We start from the raw sequence: 20824 nt of genomic DNA, 5'->3' as shown, positions 1-20824 counted from the left end.
GCACTGGGTGTTATGCACAAACAATGAATCATGGAACACTTCATCTAAAACTAATGATGTAATGTATGGGGATTAACATAAGAATAAAAAAAAAAAAAGTCAATTAACTCAAAACCAAGTATCTATTTGATGGCAAAAAGAAACAACAAGGTCTACTGAAGTATTAACAATAATGGAAGAAGTAATATTAAGAGCTGATAGATGTAACTATATAAAATTTTAAATTTCTGTATGTCAAATAAATACTACAAATGAAATTAAAAAGCAGACAAAAAACTAGGGGAAAGTATTTGCAAAAATATGGCAAAGAGCTAATAGCTTCAATAGTTAGAATGACTAAAAATCAATTAAAAATACTAATATCACAAAGAAAAACTGAGTCAAGGATAATTTCTTAAAATGCAAATATTCAATAAACCAGTAAAAAGTTTAACTTCACTAATAAAAAATGCAAATTAAGAGGATAACACCAGGGTGCCTGGGTGGCTCAGTTGGTTAAGTGACTGCCTTCGGCTCAGCTCATGATCTCAGGGTCCTGGGATGGAGCCCCACATCGGGCTCCCTGCTCGGCGGGAAGCCTGCTTCTCCCTTTCCCACTCCCCCTGCTTGTGTTCCCTCTCTCGCTGTCTCTCTCTCTGTCAAATAAATAAATAAAATCTTTAAAAAAAGAAAAAAAAAGAGGATAACACCAGTTTTTACCTATCAAATTAGAATACTATTTTTATAAAATTCCAACCAAAAAATGTAAAACTCTGATTCTCACTATATTTTTTATCCTTTGGCAGAAGTCATGTCTTCATCTAACCCTTCCCACTAACATATTATGGGTGTTCATTAAATATTATTTTAATGAATAAATGAATACCAAAATATCATTATCTACTTAGGGTGTCAGAGAAGAACCTAAAATTCTAAATATTCTAGTAAAGTTTCTGGATGTTCATGTGCTAAATTATCATATTCAGTAGCTTAATTTACAAAAGGGCAAAATTAATATCTCTATAATTCCTTCATACACAAAATAACCACACCTTTACATTCTTTTATAATACTGTGAGCTTGCTCTGGCAAATCTGCTTTCTTCATATTAACAAAAAGGGATAAAATTTCAAGTCCTTTTTCTTTTCCTAAGCCACTCTCCACAGAGACTACGTATTTAGGACCTGCAACAAAATCACAAGATATAATCAGTAATTTGGTTTAAGTATATTTAAATCTAATTGAATTAAAACATAAGGGAAGTAAAAAGTAAATTAATCCTTACCCATTACTGAATCTGTAACACTCTTGTCTCTGGTTGTAAGGAGAATTTGACACTGATTGTCAAAAGCTTTTAATACCCAAGGATCCCAAACATCATCCAAGATCAACAGAGACCTGATTTAAAAAAACAAAACAAAACTGTATTGAATCACTAATGACATTTATCATTTTAAGCCTCTTTTAAAGAAGGATAATGCGGGCACCTGGGTGGCTCAGTTGTTAAGCATCTGCCTTCAGCTCAGGTCATGATCCCAGAGTCCTGGGATCGAGTCCCATATCGGGCTCCCTGCTCGGCGGGAAGCCTGCTTCTCCCTCTCCCACTCCCCCGCTTGTGTTCCCTCTCTCGCTGTGTCTCTCTCTGTCAAATAAATAAATAAAATCTTTAAAAAAATAAAAATAAAAAAGAATGATGTCACCAATCTCTTAAAATTTACAAAATAAAGATGTCTATTCATGGCTCTTCCTCTTTGCTATATTCCTTTCACAATATCCTGAATCAAATAAAGAAAAAAAAAATTAGAGACTTTCCTCTCTTCCCACCCCAAAACAATGAATGCATTTTAAAGTTAGGGAACCTATAAAAAGTAAACTGTGTGTACCATGCAGGTGTTAAAAATTGGTTGCCGATACTTAAAAAAAGTATCCAAGTAATGAGATTTTTCTAATGCAGTTTTAAAGCACCAAAACTAAATGAGAACTGGGCTCAGGTTAGCTAAAATCAATCATATAAAAATAATATTTGAGGGATTCCTGGGTGGCTCAGTAGGTTAAGTGTCTGCCTTCAGCTCAGGTCATGATCCCAGGGTCCGGGGATCGAGTCCCGCATCAGGCTCCCTGCTCAGTGGGGAACCTGCTTCTCCCTCTGCCTGCCGTTCCCCCTGCTTATGCTCTCTCTCTCTCTGTCAAATAAATAAATAAAATCTTTAAAAAAAATTTAAAAATAAAAACGATATTTGACCATTTTTTACCTACAAAACTAGCAATTTCATATGTCCCAACCTGATATAATGCACTAGCAAGAATATTACCCTTCATTTGGTACACTAGCGGGGTTTTTCCCATCCATAAATCAGTTTATTTATTCCTAATGACAAAGAACCTCTGTGCCAATTCTTGATTGGTTTCTCCAAAAACTTTTTTGAACTCAGCAGAACAGATGGAGAAAAAATACAACTAAAAGCTAATAGCATAATTATACACTAGCATTTTTATCCTAGTGGCACACTACTTCTGTGCACTATAAAAAAAAAAAGATTCTGGGGACACATACAGACTGGAAAATTGCAAAAGTATAAACCAAAATGCTGCTGTGAGAGAAACAAAAAGGATGACTTCATTAGCCATGGTCTGATACATCTGATAGCATTTACAGTATTTTCCTAAATAGTAATCACTTTTATTTTCGTAGAGAAGGGAAGCAGGACTAGGGAAAAGTTACCGCACTAGAAAAGAGGTAATATTTAGTGGTCTTGAGGCCCCTGGGGGGTTCAGTCAGTTAAGCGCCTGACTCTTGATTTCAGCTCAGGTCATGATCTCAGGGTCGTGAGATCGAGCACCGAATCAGGCTCCATGCTGGGTGTGGAGCCTGCTTGAGATGCTTTCTCTCTCTCTTTCTCTCTCCCTCTGCTCCTTCCCCAGCCCTATCTAACAAAGCAAAACAAAACAAAACATAGTGGTCTAAATCCCATTTCCTCCAGGAAAATCAGTACCAGTGCCTACCAAGGGGAGGGAGCAATAACAGAAGGATTTGGAAGAGAAAGAAGCCAGAGAGAAAAGAGCTTGTCCTCTGTAGAATCACCTAAGAGGCTTTTCCCAAATTACTACTCTCACCGAATATTCTGATATTAATCCCCTTACCAATTTAAGAATCACTCAACCACTGCTACATATGAAAGTGTAGTGCATTATCAGCTGCACCAAGGAATTAAAAAAAACATTGAGAGCCATTACCTAACTCTTACCCAATTTACTGTTGAACTCCCAAGGAAGGCTTTATTCATCTTTGTACTTGCAGCACTTGACCCAGAACCTGGCACAACACTCAATGTTGGTTAAATGAACCAATGAAAGAATGGCTGTTAGATCAGGGAGATCAAAATGTTGATTGAATCCCAGGTGATTAACTACTGATGGTTACACTGTTAACAGAAGCAACAACTAATCTATGGTCTCCCTTCTGGCTAATGAAAACCGTGAAACAGTTGATTAACAGTGCCTGGCACATAATTATAATATTTATTGAATGAATTAAAATAAAACAAACTCTTGAAGTTCACAGAAGAGTTTTTTATATACATATACATACATATATATATATATACACACACACACACACACACTCACACACACATCTCCCAAAACTAAGAACACAACAAAAGGGTTCCATTAAATAAATAATCCTTTTACCAGGTGCCTACATTTATTCTGTCTCTTGTTCAATGTTATCCATTAGAAATAACAGATTCAAGGTAAAAAGCCTGCATTTTCTAGCAAAGACCCCTCACAAACTCACCTACTTAAGAAATACTTCTTGAGCACTTCAGTGGTATATAAGAGACAACATGGTAGGTGCAAAGAAAAGTAGCAATTTCAGGCCAGTGGCAGCCATTTTTTAATATAAGACAAAGAAGAGCAGAAAAGCAATGCTTCACTCCTAGATCTCTACTGAAGAGCAAGAAAAGATATGATGTTCTTGAAATGTCAGTAGTTAAATCTCATTGGGACTTCATGCACCAACTAAATTTGATTATCTGTACCTTGGGTGTTTGCGCAGCATCAGAACGCGAAGACGGTCTTTAGCCTCTTCAATATTGAGTGGAAGCCTCTGAGAGAAACTCTCATCTTGATCCAACCGTGAGCAAAGATTCTGCAATTTCATCAGAAGTCCAGATTTGTCTTGTTTCCCAACTGAAACCCAGTGCACACCCCCTGGGAAACAACCTAGTGAAGAAAATAATAATAAACTTAAGGCCTTTGAACAAGAGTCCTCCTTTGAAAGATTTTAGTGATAAGTAGCAGATTTGTTTCAATTTTCAATCTTATCTTCAATTTCTCTTGATTCAGGGTATACATTTTGCTTATGGAGTATTGTTGAACTTTATAACCTGAATCTAAGAAAAGCTGAAGATGTGAAGAAACTGAAGTTTGAAATAAATCTGCTATTTATCAGTAAAATCTTACCAAACAAAAATTTAGTCTTAGTCCTATGTCATCAATGATCACTGTACAACATAGTTTCTCAGCCTTAGTACTCTTGACATTTTGGGCCAGATAATTCTTTGTTGTAAGGAACTTCCCTATGCACCACAGGATGTTTAACAGTAGTCTCCCTGGCTTCTACCCACCAGATGCTAGTAGCACTCCCCCACCCTGGTTATGACAACCAAAGATATCTCCAAACATTGTCAAAATGTCCCTTTTGGGGCAAAATCACCCCTGACTGAGAACCACTGATATCCAGGAACACATAACTCATTCATTATGGTTCTCATACAGAAACTTAAAGTAAGAAATTAGGTTCAAGTCTGGCTCTACCGCTTACTAGCTATGCAATCTTTAGCAAATTACTTACCCTCACGTTCACTTATTATACCAGAATACGATTGTTTACCTTACCTATTTCAGAGTTACTGTGAGAAATTAATGATATAACACACGTGAATTTGCTACGTCAACTGTAAGGGTTTATAATAGACAGGATTATTAGTGATATGGATCTGACAGCACCTTGCAAATATTAAGCTCTGAACGAGTAGGCACCATATAAGGATGGACATTATTACTATCAACTGTTATCATCATTATCATTGTTAATTAAGCCACAGTATATCGTAAAATACATATTTTTACTTACATAGGTATCAAGAGCCAAAAATCTTAGGCCTTCAAAAAGTATACTTCATCAGTTCCCCGCACAAATACAAAAAAATGCTAGAGGGGTCCCTATGTGTAAAATTCGGTGAGCAGTAGCATTATTAGAACATACCAGTGTCATTAACCATAAAGATTTATATCATGTGATTGTAAATAGTATAAGAAAAAGCAAAAACTAAATAAAAGATAAATGAGTTATAATATACCAAAGGGCAATTTATTTACTGGTATTCACAAATAATTAACTACAAAAATCACTATTTTAAAAGTTTAATCATCCAAAAGAAAGATTTGTGTATATGCAAAGACTTATTTATGACATATTTATTGAGCACTATTCTAAGAGTTCTACATATTAATCTTTATTTAATCCACATATTAAACTATCAAGCAGACACTATTATTTTTTTTTAAGTAGGCTCCACGCCCAGCAGGGAGCCCAATGCGGGGCTCAAACTCACAACCCTGAGATCAAGACCTGAGCTGAGATCAAGAGACAGACACTTAACTGACTGAGCCACCGAAGTGCCCCACAAGCAGACACTATTACTATCCCCATTCTACAGAGGAAACTGAGGTATAGAAAGGTTGAGTAATTTGTCCAAAGTTACAAAGATAATAAAGCAGAGCTGGGATTCAAACTCCAGCACCAATGCTCAACTTCTAAACTATTCTGCCTCCTCAAGGATATTCACTGCAGCATTGTTTGCAACAGGAAAAAGCTGGAAACAACTTATAATGTCCATCCTAACCACTTCTTCCCAAGCCTGAGGCAGGCCCAACTGAGGAAGGAGAAAACCTTATACATAAATGAGGTTTGGAGTATTAAATAGGACTTGACATTTTAATTACTGAAATGAAGATTGTTGGAATGCAAACTGGTACAGTCACTGTGGAAAACAGTATGGAGATTCCTCAAAAAGTTAAAAATAGAACTACCCTGTGGCGCCTGGGTGGCTCAGTAGGTTAATCGTCTGCCTTCAGCTTGGGTCATGATCCTGGGGTCCTGGGATTGAGCCCCACATCGGGCTCCCTGCTCAGTGGGGAGTCTGCTTCTCCCTCTCCCTTTGCCCCTCCCCCATGCTCGCTCTCTCCCTCCCTCTCTCTCAAATAAATAAAATCTTTAAAAAAAGACATAGAACGAGGGGCACCTGGGTGACTCAGTCGTTGAGCATCTGCCTTCGGCTCAGGTCATGGTCCCGGGGTCCTGGGATCGGGCCCTGCATTGGGCTCCCTGCTCTGCGGGAGGCCTGCTTCTCCCTCTCCCACTCCCCCTGCTTGCGTTCCCTCCCTCACTGTGTCTCTCTCTGTCAAATGAATAAATAAACAAAATATTTAAAAAAAAAAAAAAAAGAAAACAAATAGAACGACCCTATGATCCAGCATGGCACTACTGGGTATTAACCCAAGAATACAAAAACAGTAATTCAAAGGGATACATACACACCTATGTTTATAGCAGCATTATTTACAATAGCCAAGATACGGAAGCAGCCCAAGTGTCTACTGATTAACGAATGGATAAAGATGTGGTATATATACACAATGGAATATTATTCAGCCATAAAAAAGAAATCTTATCATTTGCAATGACATGGATGGAGCTAGAGAATATAACACTAAGCGAAATAAATCTGAGAAAGAAAAATACCATAGGATTTCATTCATATGTGGAATTTAAGAAACAAAACAAATAAGCAAAGGGAAAAAAAAAAGAGCAAGACAAACAAAGAAACTGACTCTTAACTACAGAAAACAAACTGATGATTACCAGAAGGGAGGAGGAGAGGGGATGAGTTAAATAGGTAATGGGGATTAAGGAGTGCACTTGTCGGGCGCCTGGGTGGCTCAGTTGGTTAAGCGACTGCCTTCGGCTCAGGTCATGATCCTGGAGTCCCGGGATCGAGTCCCACATCAGGCTCCCTGCTCAGCGGGGAGTCTGCTTCTCCCTCTGACCCTCCCCCCCTCATGCTCTCTCTCATTCTCTCTCTCTCTCAAATAAATAAATAAAATCTTTAAAAAAAAAAAAAAAAAAGGAGTGCACTTGTCCTGGACGATGTATGGACTTATTGAATCACTCTATTGTACACCTGAAACTAACATAACCCTGTAAAAAATAAAGTCACACAACAAAAAAAAGTAAATAAAAAGGTAAGTGTGGGGGTGCCTGGGTGGCTCAGTAAGCTAAGCACCTGCTTTCGGCTCAGGTCATGATACCAGGGTCCTGGGATTGAGCCCCACATCAGGCTCCCTGCTCAGCAGGAAGCCTACTTCTCCCTCTCCCACTCCCCCGTTTGTGTTCCCTCTCTCACTGTCTCTCTCTCCTTCAAATAAATAAAATCTTTAAAAAGGGGAATAAATAAATAAAGTCTTAAAAAAAGTTAAGTGCACTTGTAATGAGCACCAGGTGATGTACAGAATTGTTGAATAACTGTATCATACAGATGAAACTAATATAACATTGTATGTTACCTAACTCGAATTAAAATGAAAACCTTAGGGAAAAAAAAGAAATTAGGGGCACCTGGGTGGCTCAGGCAATTTAGCGTCCGACTCTTGATTTAGGCTCAGGTCATGATCTCAGGGTCCCGGGATCAAGCCCCCACATCAGGTTCTGCACTCAGTGCAGAGTCTGCTTGAGATTCTCTCCCTGCTCCTTCCCCCACTCGCACATATGCGCACGCTCTCTCGCTCTCTAAAATAAATAAATAAATCTCCCCCCCCTCCAAATTAGATTGTTTTTAAAACCTGAAATGACCTGGGGACTCTGAACCTGTACAAGGCCGGGAGAAGAATCAGTGCCAGGGAAGTTTTAAACAGGCAATAAGGGAAAAAAGTTTTTTCCGATTACACCCTACAAACCTCAATGCAATGGTTATACATCCAGTAACTAAACCTAGTAAAATTGTCAAGGTTTATGATTATGAATTTAAATTGGAATTCAGCTGGGTGATTTTCTCCAGCAAAGAGGAAGCAAGTAACTGTCCAGATGAAGCAATGGGGAGTAAGTGAGTAACTGTCTGGATAAAGCAATGGGGAGTAAGTGAGTAACTGTCTGGATAAAGCAATAGGGAGTAAGCAATTAGATTCCATCTCCTAGCATAGAGAAGGAAGCAGCATTTACCCAAGTAAGGAGAAACTGAAGAACCAAGAGCATGTGCAAAGAAGCAACCGAACAATGGGTGATAAAAACCTAGGCCTGAGCCTAAGAGGGGGCTGATGAGAAAAACAGTGAGGATATTATAGAATCAACGGGTAAGTCTTGATAGGTGAGAAAACTGTAGTAGTGAACTTGAACAGAATAGGTGGAGATGGGCAAAGAGTAGAAGAGTCTGTTTAACATTGAGATTTCAAAAGTGGTATCATTTCTGGTATTGAGAATGACAAGGGTCCAGTCTGTGATCAGGAAGTATATGGATAAAGGGAAGTAAAGAAAATGGTTACTGCAGATAAAGACATCAAGAAACTGAGAGGCCAAGGTTTTGGATGACTCATCCACAGAAATATGGATATCTTACTAAGAGTGTCAACAGAAGAACTTAAATTTATAACTAAGAGCTTCAATCAACAATGAATGAGAGCAATACCATAACTGGGAAAGATCAGAGAACTCAACCTCAAAGGACAGACTTTAGCTGGAGAAGGGAGTATTAATGGTCTGCATGAGGCAACAGAAAAGCATGGACAACATCCACCCATTTCCTTGAGCTGAAATATGTGGGATGTAAAGGAAAAAAAGTTGCCATACCACGGAGGACAGCTACGGAGAATGTGGTATCCTCTGAGAATTGTCCAATTTCAGATAAGGAAGGAGATAAACGTTCCAAGAACAGGTTGATAAGATAGAGGAGTACCTTGATCACAGAGAAGGAAATCTAGAGGATAAGACAGAAAAGTTTGGGAATGAGAGGAGGAAACCTAGATCACAACTGACAATGTACTGAGTACTAACTGCATAACAATCTAAAAAATAACAAATGACCAGGAAACAGAGAACTCTGCAGGAACTAAAGTAAAGATAGTGCTGTGAAGCATGGTTTGATTATCACTGAAAGCTTCTGGAAGTTCCCTTAGACTTCCTTCAGTGTAAGTCAACATTTATGAAATAGTAAATCCCTTAGGTTTCCCTTAGTGTTATACCTGTGTTCTTTGTGTGCACAGGTTTGTAAATGCAAAGGAAAAAAGCTTGGAAAAATTCACTCTAAACTGTTAACCACGATTACTTGGATTTAGAATTTAGGAGAAAAGGAAGAAAGGCAGGTGAAAAGAATTTTTACTTCTTTCTAAATGAAAATACATTTGTAATTTTTTTTAAGATTTTATTTTTAAGTAATCTCTACACCCAATATGGGGCTCGAATTTACAACCCCAAGTTCAAGAGCTGCATGCTCTACAGACTGAGCAGGCAAGGCACCCCTACTTTTGTGATATTTAAAACTATTTTAAACTATCTGTTGCTCCTAAGGTTTTATGGGGTTTTTTTTAATGTGTCCATTCTATTTAAAATTTCTTTAAAAATCTGGGGCGCCTGGGTGGCTCAGTCATTAAGTGTCTGCCTTCAGCTCAGGTCATGATCCCAGGGTCCTGGGATTGAGCCCCGCATCGGGCTCCCTGCTCGGCGGGAAGCCTGCTCCTTCCTCTCCCACTCCCCCTGCTTGTTGTTTCTGCTCTTGCTGTCTGTCTGTCAAATAAATAAATAAAATCTTTAAAAAAATAAAATAAAATTTCTTAAAAATCAGGGCACATGGGTGGCTCAGTCAGTTAAGTGCCCAAATCTTGACCTCAGCTCAGGTCTTGATCTCAGAGTCATGAGTTCAAGCCCCACATCGGGCTCCATGCTGGGCATGGAGCCTACTTAAAAAAAATCTACCTTGCAAATCATTCCAGAGTTAAAGACAAGGGAAAGAAAGTACCTGATGTACCAAGCTAGTGAATTCTTCAGATTTAAATTTATGTACCTATTACCTAGACCAAAGGTCTCTCTCTCCTAAAAAACAAATACCATATGATTTCACTTAAATGTAGAATCTAAAACACAAATAAGCAAAAAAAAAAAAAAAAAGGGAGAAACAAACCCATAAATACGAAGAACAAACTGATGGTTGCTAGAATGGGGGGAATGAGGGGGAATGGGCATAATGGGTGAAGGGGAGTGGGAGGTACAGACTTCCAGTTATGGAATGAATAAGTCAAGGGGATGAAAGGTAGAGCATAGGGAATATATCGAATGGTATTATAATGGTACTGTATGGTAACAGATGATAGCTATACTTGTGGTGAGCACTGCATAACATGTAGAGTTCTCAAATCACTATGTTGTGTACCTGAAACTAATGTAACATTGTGTGTCAACTATACTTAAATTAAAAACAAAATTAAAAAAAAATAAAAGCACAATAATATGGGGGCGCCTGGGTGGCTCAGTTGGTTAAGTGACTGCCTTCGGCTCAGGTCATGATCCTGGAGTCCCGGGATCGAGTCCCACATCGGGCTCCCTGCTCAGCGGGGGGTCTGCTTCTCCCTCTGACCCGCTTCCCTCTCGTGCTCTCTGTCTCTCATTCTCTCTCTCAAATAAATAAATAAAATCTAAAAAAAAAAAAAAAGCACAATAATATGTTCAAAAGCAAAAAAAAAAAAAGTCTCTCCTAAATTTAAAACTAAAAAATTAGGGCATTAGAAACATGCAAGGGGCACCTGGCTTGCTCAGTCATTAGAGCATGCAACTCTTGATCTCAGGGTCATGAGTTCAAGCCCCACACTGGGTGTAGAGTTTACTTTAAGGGGAAAAAAAAAAAACCTATGCAAGAAAAAATGAAACACTGCTAGCTTTACAATGAAAGATAGAGACCAAATGACCAACTGATCTGCAAATCTCCTACTGTCATGTACGATAGTTAAATACTGAAGTATTAATTCCACATTTCAGAAAGAATGTAAAAATCTTGACTATGGGCACAAGAGGGAGCAATTTAGCCTTGAATGAGGCCTTGAATATCTGTGATTCATTCAGAGAAACTTATTCACAGAAAAACTACCTTTAATCAAAGAAAATTAACCCCATTCTACTTTCACATGTGACTTATCCTGGTAGCAATTAAAAATCTAATAGAATCTGGGGCACCTGGGTGGCTTAGTTGGTTAACCGTCTGCCTTCAGCTCAGGTCATGATCCCAGGGTCCTGGGACTGGCTCAGGTCATGATCCCAGAGTCCTAGGATCGAGTCCCACATCAGACTCCCTGCTCAGTGTGGAGTCTGCTTCTCCCTCTGCCCCCCCCAGCTTGTGCTTATGCTCTTTCTTTCTCTCTCTTTCTCAAATAAATATTTAAAAAAAAAAAAAGAAAAGAAAGAAAAAGAAATCTTGGGAAGGGCAGAACAAGTAGACAGCCTCTGAAGAAAGCTTCCAAGCTTTAAAAACAGCATATAAAGACAACAGTGTCAATGGTTTAAAATATATGAACTCTTCACAATTTCCCTACCCCCCAAAAAATAAATAAAGGTTTGAACATTCAAAAGGAAACTGGCTAACTTAAAAATGTATAGGCATAAATAATTAGGAACTTAATATTCTTTAATTTTTACCAAATACCACCCCAAGATAACAAAAATTCTATAGGAACTACAGTTTTAATGAAGTTTGTAAACTTTATAGTTATCTACACTTTCAAAAGAAAAAGGTTTTATACTAAAATTAAATTGCAAAAATCCTATATTTTAAAGTGGAAGTAAACTCCAGAGATTAAAATTTATATTTAGAATAAAGTATCTACTTGGAGCACCTGGGTGGCTTAGTCAGTTAAGCGTCTGCCTTCAGCTCAGGTCATGATCCCAGGGTTCTGGAATTGGGCCGCACATAGGGCTCTCTGCTCAGCGGGGAGGCTACTTCTCCCTCCCCCTCTGCCTGCAGCCCCCCCTGCTTGTGTGCTCTGACAAATAAATAAAATCAATCTTTAAAAAAAAAAGTATCTACTCTTGAACTAGTAGATATATTAAAGCAGACTCCAAAAACATTAATGAATATGAATGGTAAGACTATAATAGGGCTACTTAAGCAAAATTCAAGAAGCACAAATCAGAAGACACAAAACTGTGTTAATTTAACTATATTGGAATTAAAGATTTGTTAAAGACATCCAGCATAAAGTTAATACAGATAAATAAAAAGATATTTATATAGACTAAAACCAACAAGACCTAGTATCTAGAATATAAAAGAAACTCCTAAAAAGCAATGAGAAAAAGATCGAAATCTCAATGGAAAAACAGACAAATGATAGAAACAAATTTTATTAAAAAAGGAAACCCAGGGCGCCTGGGTGGCTCAGATGGTTAAGCATCTGCCTTCGACTCAGGTCATGATCCCAGGGTCCTGGGATCGAGTCCCGCGTCGGGCTCCCCGCTCAGCGGGGAGCCTGCTTCTCCCTCTGACCCTCTCCCCTCTCATGCTGTTTCTCTCTCGCTCACTCTCTAAAAAATAAATAAAATCAAAAAAAAAAAAAAAAAAGGAAACCCAAAAAGCTAAAAAGCTTATGAATAGTCAAACTCAAGTTATCAGAGAAATGCAAATTAAAAGATACCACTTTACACTTGCTGGCCTGGCAAAAATTATAAAGCTAGATGATACCTAGTGTCAATAAGGAAGTGAGGACATAGGAGCCCTCATACACTACTGGTGGAAATATACAGACTGGAGAGCAAATTTGATATTAGTATTTCCTATAATTTAGTGATTCTGCTCCCAGATACATAAACTCAAAAAATTCTCACTTCTGTAAAAGTTCAACCCAGCTTTGCTGGGGCAGCAAAGAGTTGGAGACAATCTGTATATCTATTAGCTAGGGGAATGAACAATAAAATGTGCTGGATGCACCCCATGTAGGGCAGCAATCAGGTATAACAAATAAGATATACAGCCAGCAAGGATAAATCTTAAAAATAACATCAAGATATGGACTCTGAGAAACAAACTGAGGGTTTTAGAGGGGATGGGTTAGCCCGGTGATGGGGTGATGGGTATTAAGGAGGGCACATATTGAATGAAGCTCTGGGTGTTATACGCAAACAATGAATCATGGAACACTACGTCAAAAACTACAAAAAAAAAAAACCGTCAAGAGAGATAGGAAATAGAATAAAATAATTAACACTATAACATTTATGCAAATTTACAATATCTGCCTACAAACAACAAACATTTTACAAGAAAACATACATTACACATACACTTACAAAGAACACACATTAAACATATTGGAAGGGGGTGCCTGGATGGCTCAGTTGGTTAAGCGCCTGCCTTCAGCTTGGGTCATGATCCCAGGGTCCTGGGATTGAGTCCCGCATTGGGCTCCCTGCTCAGCTGAGAGCGTGCTTCTCCCTCTCCCTCTGTTACTCCCCCTATTTGTGCTCTCTCTCTCTGTCAAATAAATAAAATCTTTATAAATAAATAAATAAATAAATAAATAACTTGGAAGGATCACCTATGGGGAGGTGTAATATTGTGATCAATATATTTGGTCTTCATCCCTGTTTCTGGCACACAGCTATAAACCCTTTGTAATTTCTTAAATAAGAGCCATAGGGGTACCTTTTATAATATTTAGTTTTGTACCTAGTTCCTGAAATAGTTCCAGAGCTATAAAAGTGAAATTATTCATGTAACAAGCCCCTTTTAACCACACCTGAGCTTGTTAATGAAGTTATTTTTGGAAAGCCTCCATATAAGCTAAGGATGGGGACTGTTGCCCGAGGAACCAACCATATAAATGGTTGGAACTTTCAGCCCCACACCCCAAATCTCTCAGACCTCTGGGGCGGGAAGAGAGGCTAGAGATTGAACTCAATCACCAATGGCCAATGATCAATTGTGTCTCTGTAATGAAGCCTCCCAAAACCAGGGTACAGAGAGCTTCTGGGTTGAAGGTGTGGAGAGAATGGTATACCAGAGAGGGCATGGAAGCTCTACACCCCTTCCCATTTACTTAGCTTTTTTTTTTCTTTTAAGATTTTATTTATTTATTTGACAGATAGAGACATAGCTAGAGAGGGATCACAAGCAGGGCGAGTGGGAGAGGGAGAAGCAGGGTTCCCGCTGAGCAGGGAGGCCAATGCGGGGCTCGATCCCAGGACCCTGGGACCATGACCTGAGCCAAAGGCAGACGCTTAACAACTGAGCCACCCAGGCGCCCCATTTACTTTGTCTTATGCATCTCTCCCATCTGACTGTTCCTGAGTTATATCCTTTTATAATAAACCAGTAATGTCATAATGTTTTCCTGAGAAAGCTGCTCTAGCAAATTAATCAAATCCAAGAACACGGAACCTCCAATCTATAGCCATTTGGTCAGATGCACAGGTAACCTGGACTTGTGATTGGTTATCTGAAGGGTGGCAGGTGGGGCAGAAGGGTAGTCTTGCAAGACTGAACGCTTAACCTGTGGGCTCTGTCACTATCTCCATGTACATAGTGTCAGAATTGAATTAAATTGTAGGACACCCAGTTGGTCTTGAAGAATTACTGGATGTGTGGAAAATGCACACATCTACTGTCAGAAATGAAGCAGTGCTGTAGTTGTACAGAGGAGACACAATGGAAAAGTGTGTTTTTCCTTAAAGGAAGGAAAGGAAAATGAGGATGGGAAATTTTTAAAAGGAAACAAACACAGGAAGAAGCTAAAGCTTATACAGACCCAATACGATAGTGGGTGTGAACTAAGGAATGATTAACTCAATCCTCTATACATGAGATCTCACAGAAGTATATGAGAGATATTAAGCTCACTACGTACTGGACAGCTGCTAGTATCTCTGATATCTTCTCAAAACAAAGTGGTTAAAAGTCTATTCTGAGACCACAATTTATACAATATGATCCCTGGGTAATTATTCCATAAGTTGTTGGTCATTTTAACCCCTAAAATTGAAAACTCACCCCAATAATCTAGAGTGATTTAAACTGAGTTGAGGAGCACACTTTTAATCTTTAAATTAGTATGTTATAAATACATTTTTTAAAGGAAATTCATCATAATATTAAAAGGAAAATCCATTTCTTCACACTAAAAGAACTTAAACCAGTTTTTATCCTGAAACACCCCTGGTGATCAACTTTGCAGAATAACTGAGTGAGTGAACAAATAAGCATTCAAATGAATCCTTAGCCCTAAGCCTTGCATGGAACTGAATCCCACAAAACCTAATGACAAAAGGGAAAAAACAAGGAATTGGGCATATTTCTGACAAAAGTAGAATCAACACTGCTGATAAGGGCTGTGAAGTACAAACTAAAGCCGAGGTGAGTACAACAGATGTGCCCTAACCACCATCTTTCTAAACCTCTTAGAGACTTCTGACTTATTCCAACATTTTGTCATCTCATCACAAACTCTCTTAACTGCCTATTATGACAAAAAAGTTATTAACAACTAGAAGTCAGGAACAATTTTTAATTCCCCTTCAAGTCACTAATGAATGGAGGCAACCGAAGACTGCTGGAATTGTGTAACTATTCCCAGTGAATACCCTGGGAACCCACCAGATTCACTAAGGTCAGCAGTACACCTGCCAGATGTCCTAAATCCTCTTCTGCACAGTATGCCCTTCCCCATTCCAGTAACTATCCAATACCTTCCCACCTTCCCTACTCTCCCATCCCTACCTAGTGCACCTGGCAAACTTCTATTATTCCTCCAAACTCCAGTTAAAATGTCATGTCATTCAGGAAGCCCGTCCTGTCCATCTTCTTCCCCCAGAGAGATAACACTTCCTTCCTTTGCTGTAACTATACCACATACTTGTTTCTACTACTCAATTTATCACATATAATTTGTTTACATGTCTGTCTCCCCTCCTCTTTTTTTTTAAATGAAGCATGCCCTTTCCAGGGAGAATTTCTTCTTTTTTTTTTTAATTTTATTTATTTATTTGTCAGAGAGAGAGCGAGCGAGCACAAGCGGGGGAAGGGGCAGAGGGAGAAGCAGGCTCTGTGCTGAGCAAGGAGCCCGCTGTGAGACTCGATCCCAGGACCCTAGGATTATGACTTGAGCTGAAGGCAGATTCCTAACCGACTCAGCCACCCAGCTGTCCCGTCTCCCCTACTTGACTGTGAACAAATTTCTTAGATGCACAGACTGGGCCTTCTTTTTTTGCCAAGCTCCACAGTAGGCTCTCAAATATTTACTGAATACATGCATACCTGAAGCAAGAAAAGATAGTCATTAGATGTCGAATGAATCTATAAAGCCTATCGGCAGGAGTGCCTGGCTGGCTCAATCTGTAGAGCATGGGACTCTTGATTTCGGGGTTGTCAGTTTGAGCCCCATACTGAGCGTAGAGATTACTAAATAAATGCCTATCCTCAAAAACCCACTGGTTGCTATAGTCATCTTCCACTTTTTTTTCTTTTTCTTGGGGATTACACATAAGATAGACAAGTTACTAAAGATTTTTATTTTTAAAGGTAAACACCCGATAGAATTACAGAAATGGAATTAATAGTTTAATACAAGATGCCAAATACATGGGAGAATCACTCACTAGGAGAATCATTAATGGAACTGAGTTTCCGGGGCACCTGGGTGGCTCAGTCCTTAAGTGTCTGCCTTCAGCTCAGGTCATGATCCCAGGGTCTGCAGGGGGCCTGCTTCTCCCTCTCCCACCCCCCTGCTTTATGTTCCCTCTCTGGCTCTCTGTCAAATAAATAAAATCTTAAAAAAAAAAAAAAGAAAGAAAAATGAAACTGAGTTTCCAAAAATCTCCTTCTCTACAGCACTCAGCTAACAGGAGGGTGTTAAGTCTAGTACTTCCTAAAAGGAAGGGATATAAGCTAGACAACCTTTGAAGATCCTTTTTCAACTCTACAATGCCCTCCAATTATTAAGACACAAGGGACTAGCTTCAATCCAGTGATAATAAGTACCATCTGATAATATATGAATTTATTAGCCTGGTTAGCCAAGCCTCCTTGTGACAAGCTAGGTACAAAATAAATTCCAAATTTAATCATGCCTGTGGTAGGTAGAATGAGAATAACAGCCCCTGGAAGATGTTCACATCCCAATCCACAGAACTTGTAATTATATTACCTTACATGGCAAAAAAGACTTTGCAGATACAATTAAATAAATGATTTGGGGGTGAGATTATCCTGGATCATCCAAGGGCCCCTAGAAGAGAGAGGCAAAAAGGTGAGAGTCAGAGAAAGAGATGTGATGACAGAAGCATAGATCAGAAAGAGCGAAAAAGATCTGAAGATGCTATTATGCACCGCCAGCTTGAAAATGGAAGGAACCATGAGTCCAGGAATGTAGGCCACCTCTAGAAGCTGGAGAATGCAAGAAAAAGGATTTTCCCTAGAGCCTCCAAAAGAACTCAGTCCTGCTGACACCTCGACTTTAGCCCAGTAAGAACTACTTTGGACTTCTGACTTCCAGAATTGTCCAATGATAAATTTGTGTTGTTATGCCACCAAATTTCTGGTAATTTGCTACAGCAGCAATAGGAAACTAATATCATGCCTAAAGAATATCTCTTTAGGCAGCAACACATGGTAATCAAACTTACCATCTAAGAAAAAATGATCTCGAACAGCTTCTGCAGCTAAAACAGACTTCCCACAACCTGCCATTCCATATATGACGACCCATCCTGGTTCACCATTTAGTGTGAATAGGTTCTGCCGAATTGCATTCACCAGCTTCTTCCTGGTAACAAAAACAACTGGCCTCTGTGGCACTCCACCTTCACAAAGGACTGTCTTTACTGAAATCCAAAACAAAACAAGCATGAACGAATTGAACTTTGAAATGGTTACTCAAGTCATACCATAAAAACCAAAAGAAAGCAAGGCTGAGGCTTTACCCTCAGAACTTCCAAAGGAAGAAAATGTGGCTGGCATACTAACCTCAACATTCTTATTTCTCAGAACATAACAAAAACATATACTTTTCAAGATGACTACTGACAATGCAAAGCTCCATCTATATCTGCCCTTATACACCCTATTCCTCCCTGACTCTCCAATCTCTTTTTCTCATATTGAAGACTAGAAAGGAGGGTGTAAAGGAAAGAATATGGAATTCCTTTCAAGAATATAGATTTCTAAAGACTCTTATTCTTTCCTATGCATGAACTCAATAAACACAGAATTGGAGAAGAGCTTAAAGGCCTAAACACTGTCTTTTTAATCTCTAAAAATGCCCAGTAGACAGCTCACTGGGCATGAAGAAAATGTGCAAGTTAACACAGGTGCAAATAAAAACGTAAATTGAAAAACAGAACTATAATTTTTCTCACTGCATTTTCAGTGAACTAATCATAATCAATCTCTTCAACAGACTGCATTTACAATAAGACAAAACTGCAGCAATGTAGCCATTGTGATAGCAATGTGATAGAAGATATCATGGATACAAACCATATGAAGTTATTCCACCAACTGAATCTTTGCCACCATTGGAAGAAGAGATGACAGGAATGCCACTATGGAGAAGGGCAGCAAGATCTTTATACCCTTCATGTATTAAAGCATTGTAGAATGATATGTAGGAATAATTATCTTTTTTAAGTATCATTTTAATTAACAGAGCTGCTCGCTGCTGTTGAGTGGGCTAAAAAATAAATAAATAAGTAGTTTAGTATACTACAAAGAATACGTTTGCAACATCAATTAGTGGAGACCAGTGCAAGTTCTGAAATAAATGTAAGAAAATTTTTTAAACTCAAATAATTATATCAAACATTTTTAAATAAAAATTAGAAAGAAAAAAAATTTTATAGCACAGACTTCCGCAGAGGGCTTTACCTCATTTTTTACTTTTTCCTCCTCCAGTACTGTTAAAACTCCATCATTAATCATACGATCCATGATGTAGGACGTTTTGATGTCCTTTTCCAGGGCTTCTCTATGTTGAAGCAAACAGTTTCGAGCTTTTGCGTCCATCCTCCCTCAAATTTTTTGTTCTCTGAGCTGTCAACCATGAGCTATGGGCAAAATATCACAATATTTGTCAGGGCAATAAAGATATAAAAAGATGTGTAACCTCACTGGTAATCAAGAAATAAGATTTTTTTGCAAAGATTTTTAAAAACGGACAAAACTGAAGGCTTTCAAAAGTGTGAGAAAATGAGTATTCATATGCACTACTTGAGAAGACTACAAAAATGGTTACAACTTTTCTGAAAGGCAATATGATAAGATATAAAAGCATTTAAAGTGAGTATTCTCTCCAACCCAGAAGTCCCACTTCTAGAAATTTACCTCAAGGAGACATTCACTTATGTATGCAAAAATATCCACAAAAAGAGTTAACAGGGGTGCCTGGGCGGCTCAGTCGGTAGGGCATGTGACTTGATCTCAGGGTCGTGAGTTCAAACCCCACACTGGACATGGAGCCTACTTTAACAAAAAAAAAAAAAAGAGTTAACAGAGAATGTTTAGGGGAGGAAAAAAAAGATGAAAACAAAAATTAAAAAAAAAAAAAGATGAAAACAACCTAAATGCCCACCTTTCTGAGTATGGATTAAAAAAATTAGAGTATGTATATAAAATTATAAGATGTACAGAGTATGTGTATTATATTATAAGATTATTATACAGCCATTTAAAATAAGACACTTCTCCATGTACTGACATGGAAAGATGTTCACTACACACTAATTAAAAAAATTAGAAATATGATCCCATATACAGCACAAAATATATGTTGGTATCATATAAATACATAGGAAGATGTTAGGAAGTCTATTCAATCTAATATACTTGGGGTTACTTCTAAGTAGCAAGATTTGGGGGTTCCCCCTTTTCTTTTTTGTACTTCTCTATATAGTCTTAATTTTTTCAATATACATATTTTTATAATTTAAAAAACTTTAAGATTTTTATAAATAGCGATCTTACTGAAATCCTAACGTTTAGAAACTTGTCTTTATCCAACATAAGATTAAACAGAGCATTGTTTTCACGCAAGATGTTAGCTCTAGGTCTTCATCTGTAAACACATTTCTCACATGCTTACCCCACTGTTCCGGCTGAGCTGCTAAGTATGACAAAGCAGCAGAAAATACCCACTGGTGTCATTCTTCAGATTAAGAGGACACAAAGAGGGACGCCTGGGGGCACTGAGTCAGTTGCGCATCTGACTCTTGATTTTGGCTCAGGTCATGATCTCAGGGTTGTTAGATGGATGGAGCCCTGCATCAAGCTCTGTGCTGAGCATGGAGCCTGCTTTAAGATTCTCTCTCCCCCTCGGGGCACCTGGGTGACCCAGTCGGTTAAGCATCTGCCTCAGGTCCTGATTGCAGGGTTGTGAGATCCAGTCCCGGGTCAGGCTCCACACTCACGGAGTTTGCTTAAGTTTCTCTCTCCTTCTGTTCCTCCCCCCACATGGTATCTCTCTTTCTCTCTCTCTGTCTCAAATAAAAAAAATAAATCTTAAAAAAGTTTTCCCTCTCCCTCTGCCCCTCCCTCCCACCTCCCTGATGCTCTCTAAAAAATAAATTAAAAAAATTAATATTCTTTACAGCATAATACTCTAAGTTTCTACCAGCTTTATTTCAAATACAATGCAGATTTTTCCATGGTTATAAAACCCAGATCCGAATATTTGCAGGTTTTTAAAACATTAACAGAACTCCACCCAATGTAGTACAGTGAGTATCTAAATGTGTTCAATAATTTATCCATTCAATAAACAT

At 38.5% G+C, this 20824-nt stretch overlaps 1 protein-coding gene across 3 annotated transcripts in view; it reads right to left on the bottom strand.

The window, feature by feature from the left end:
• The window catches only part of APAF1 (apoptotic peptidase activating factor 1), an 80511-nt gene that overhangs the window by 58234 nt on the left and 1453 nt on the right, over positions 1-20824 (bottom strand). Inside the window, exons 2-8 of one of the 3 annotated variants that reach the window (XM_081822224.1) lie at positions 19389-19526; positions 18933-19111; positions 18546-18738; positions 17693-17890; positions 4020-4203; positions 1265-1377; positions 1032-1163 (exon numbers count right to left, since the gene is read on the bottom strand). In XM_081822224.1, the coding sequence (XP_081678350.1) occupies positions 1032-1163; positions 1265-1377; positions 4020-4203; positions 17693-17890; positions 18546-18738; positions 18933-19070 (958 nt within the window). In that variant the 5' untranslated portion in view covers positions 19071-19111; positions 19389-19526. The remainder of the gene's footprint in view (positions 1-1031; positions 1164-1264; positions 1378-4019; positions 4204-17692; positions 17891-18545; positions 18739-18932; positions 19112-19388; positions 19527-20824) is intronic. The other 2 variants (XM_081822225.1, XM_081822226.1) reach the window with 2 other exon arrangements.

This window comes from Leptonychotes weddellii, chromosome 5 (assembly GCF_054177405.1).
Source record: "Leptonychotes weddellii isolate Sample4059 chromosome 5, ASM5417740v2, whole genome shotgun sequence".
In the NCBI taxonomy this organism is placed as follows: domain Eukaryota; kingdom Metazoa; phylum Chordata; class Mammalia; order Carnivora; family Phocidae; genus Leptonychotes; species Leptonychotes weddellii.
The sequence above is the reverse complement of the archived record's forward strand: the minus strand, read 5'-3'. Positions and strand labels throughout refer to the sequence as shown.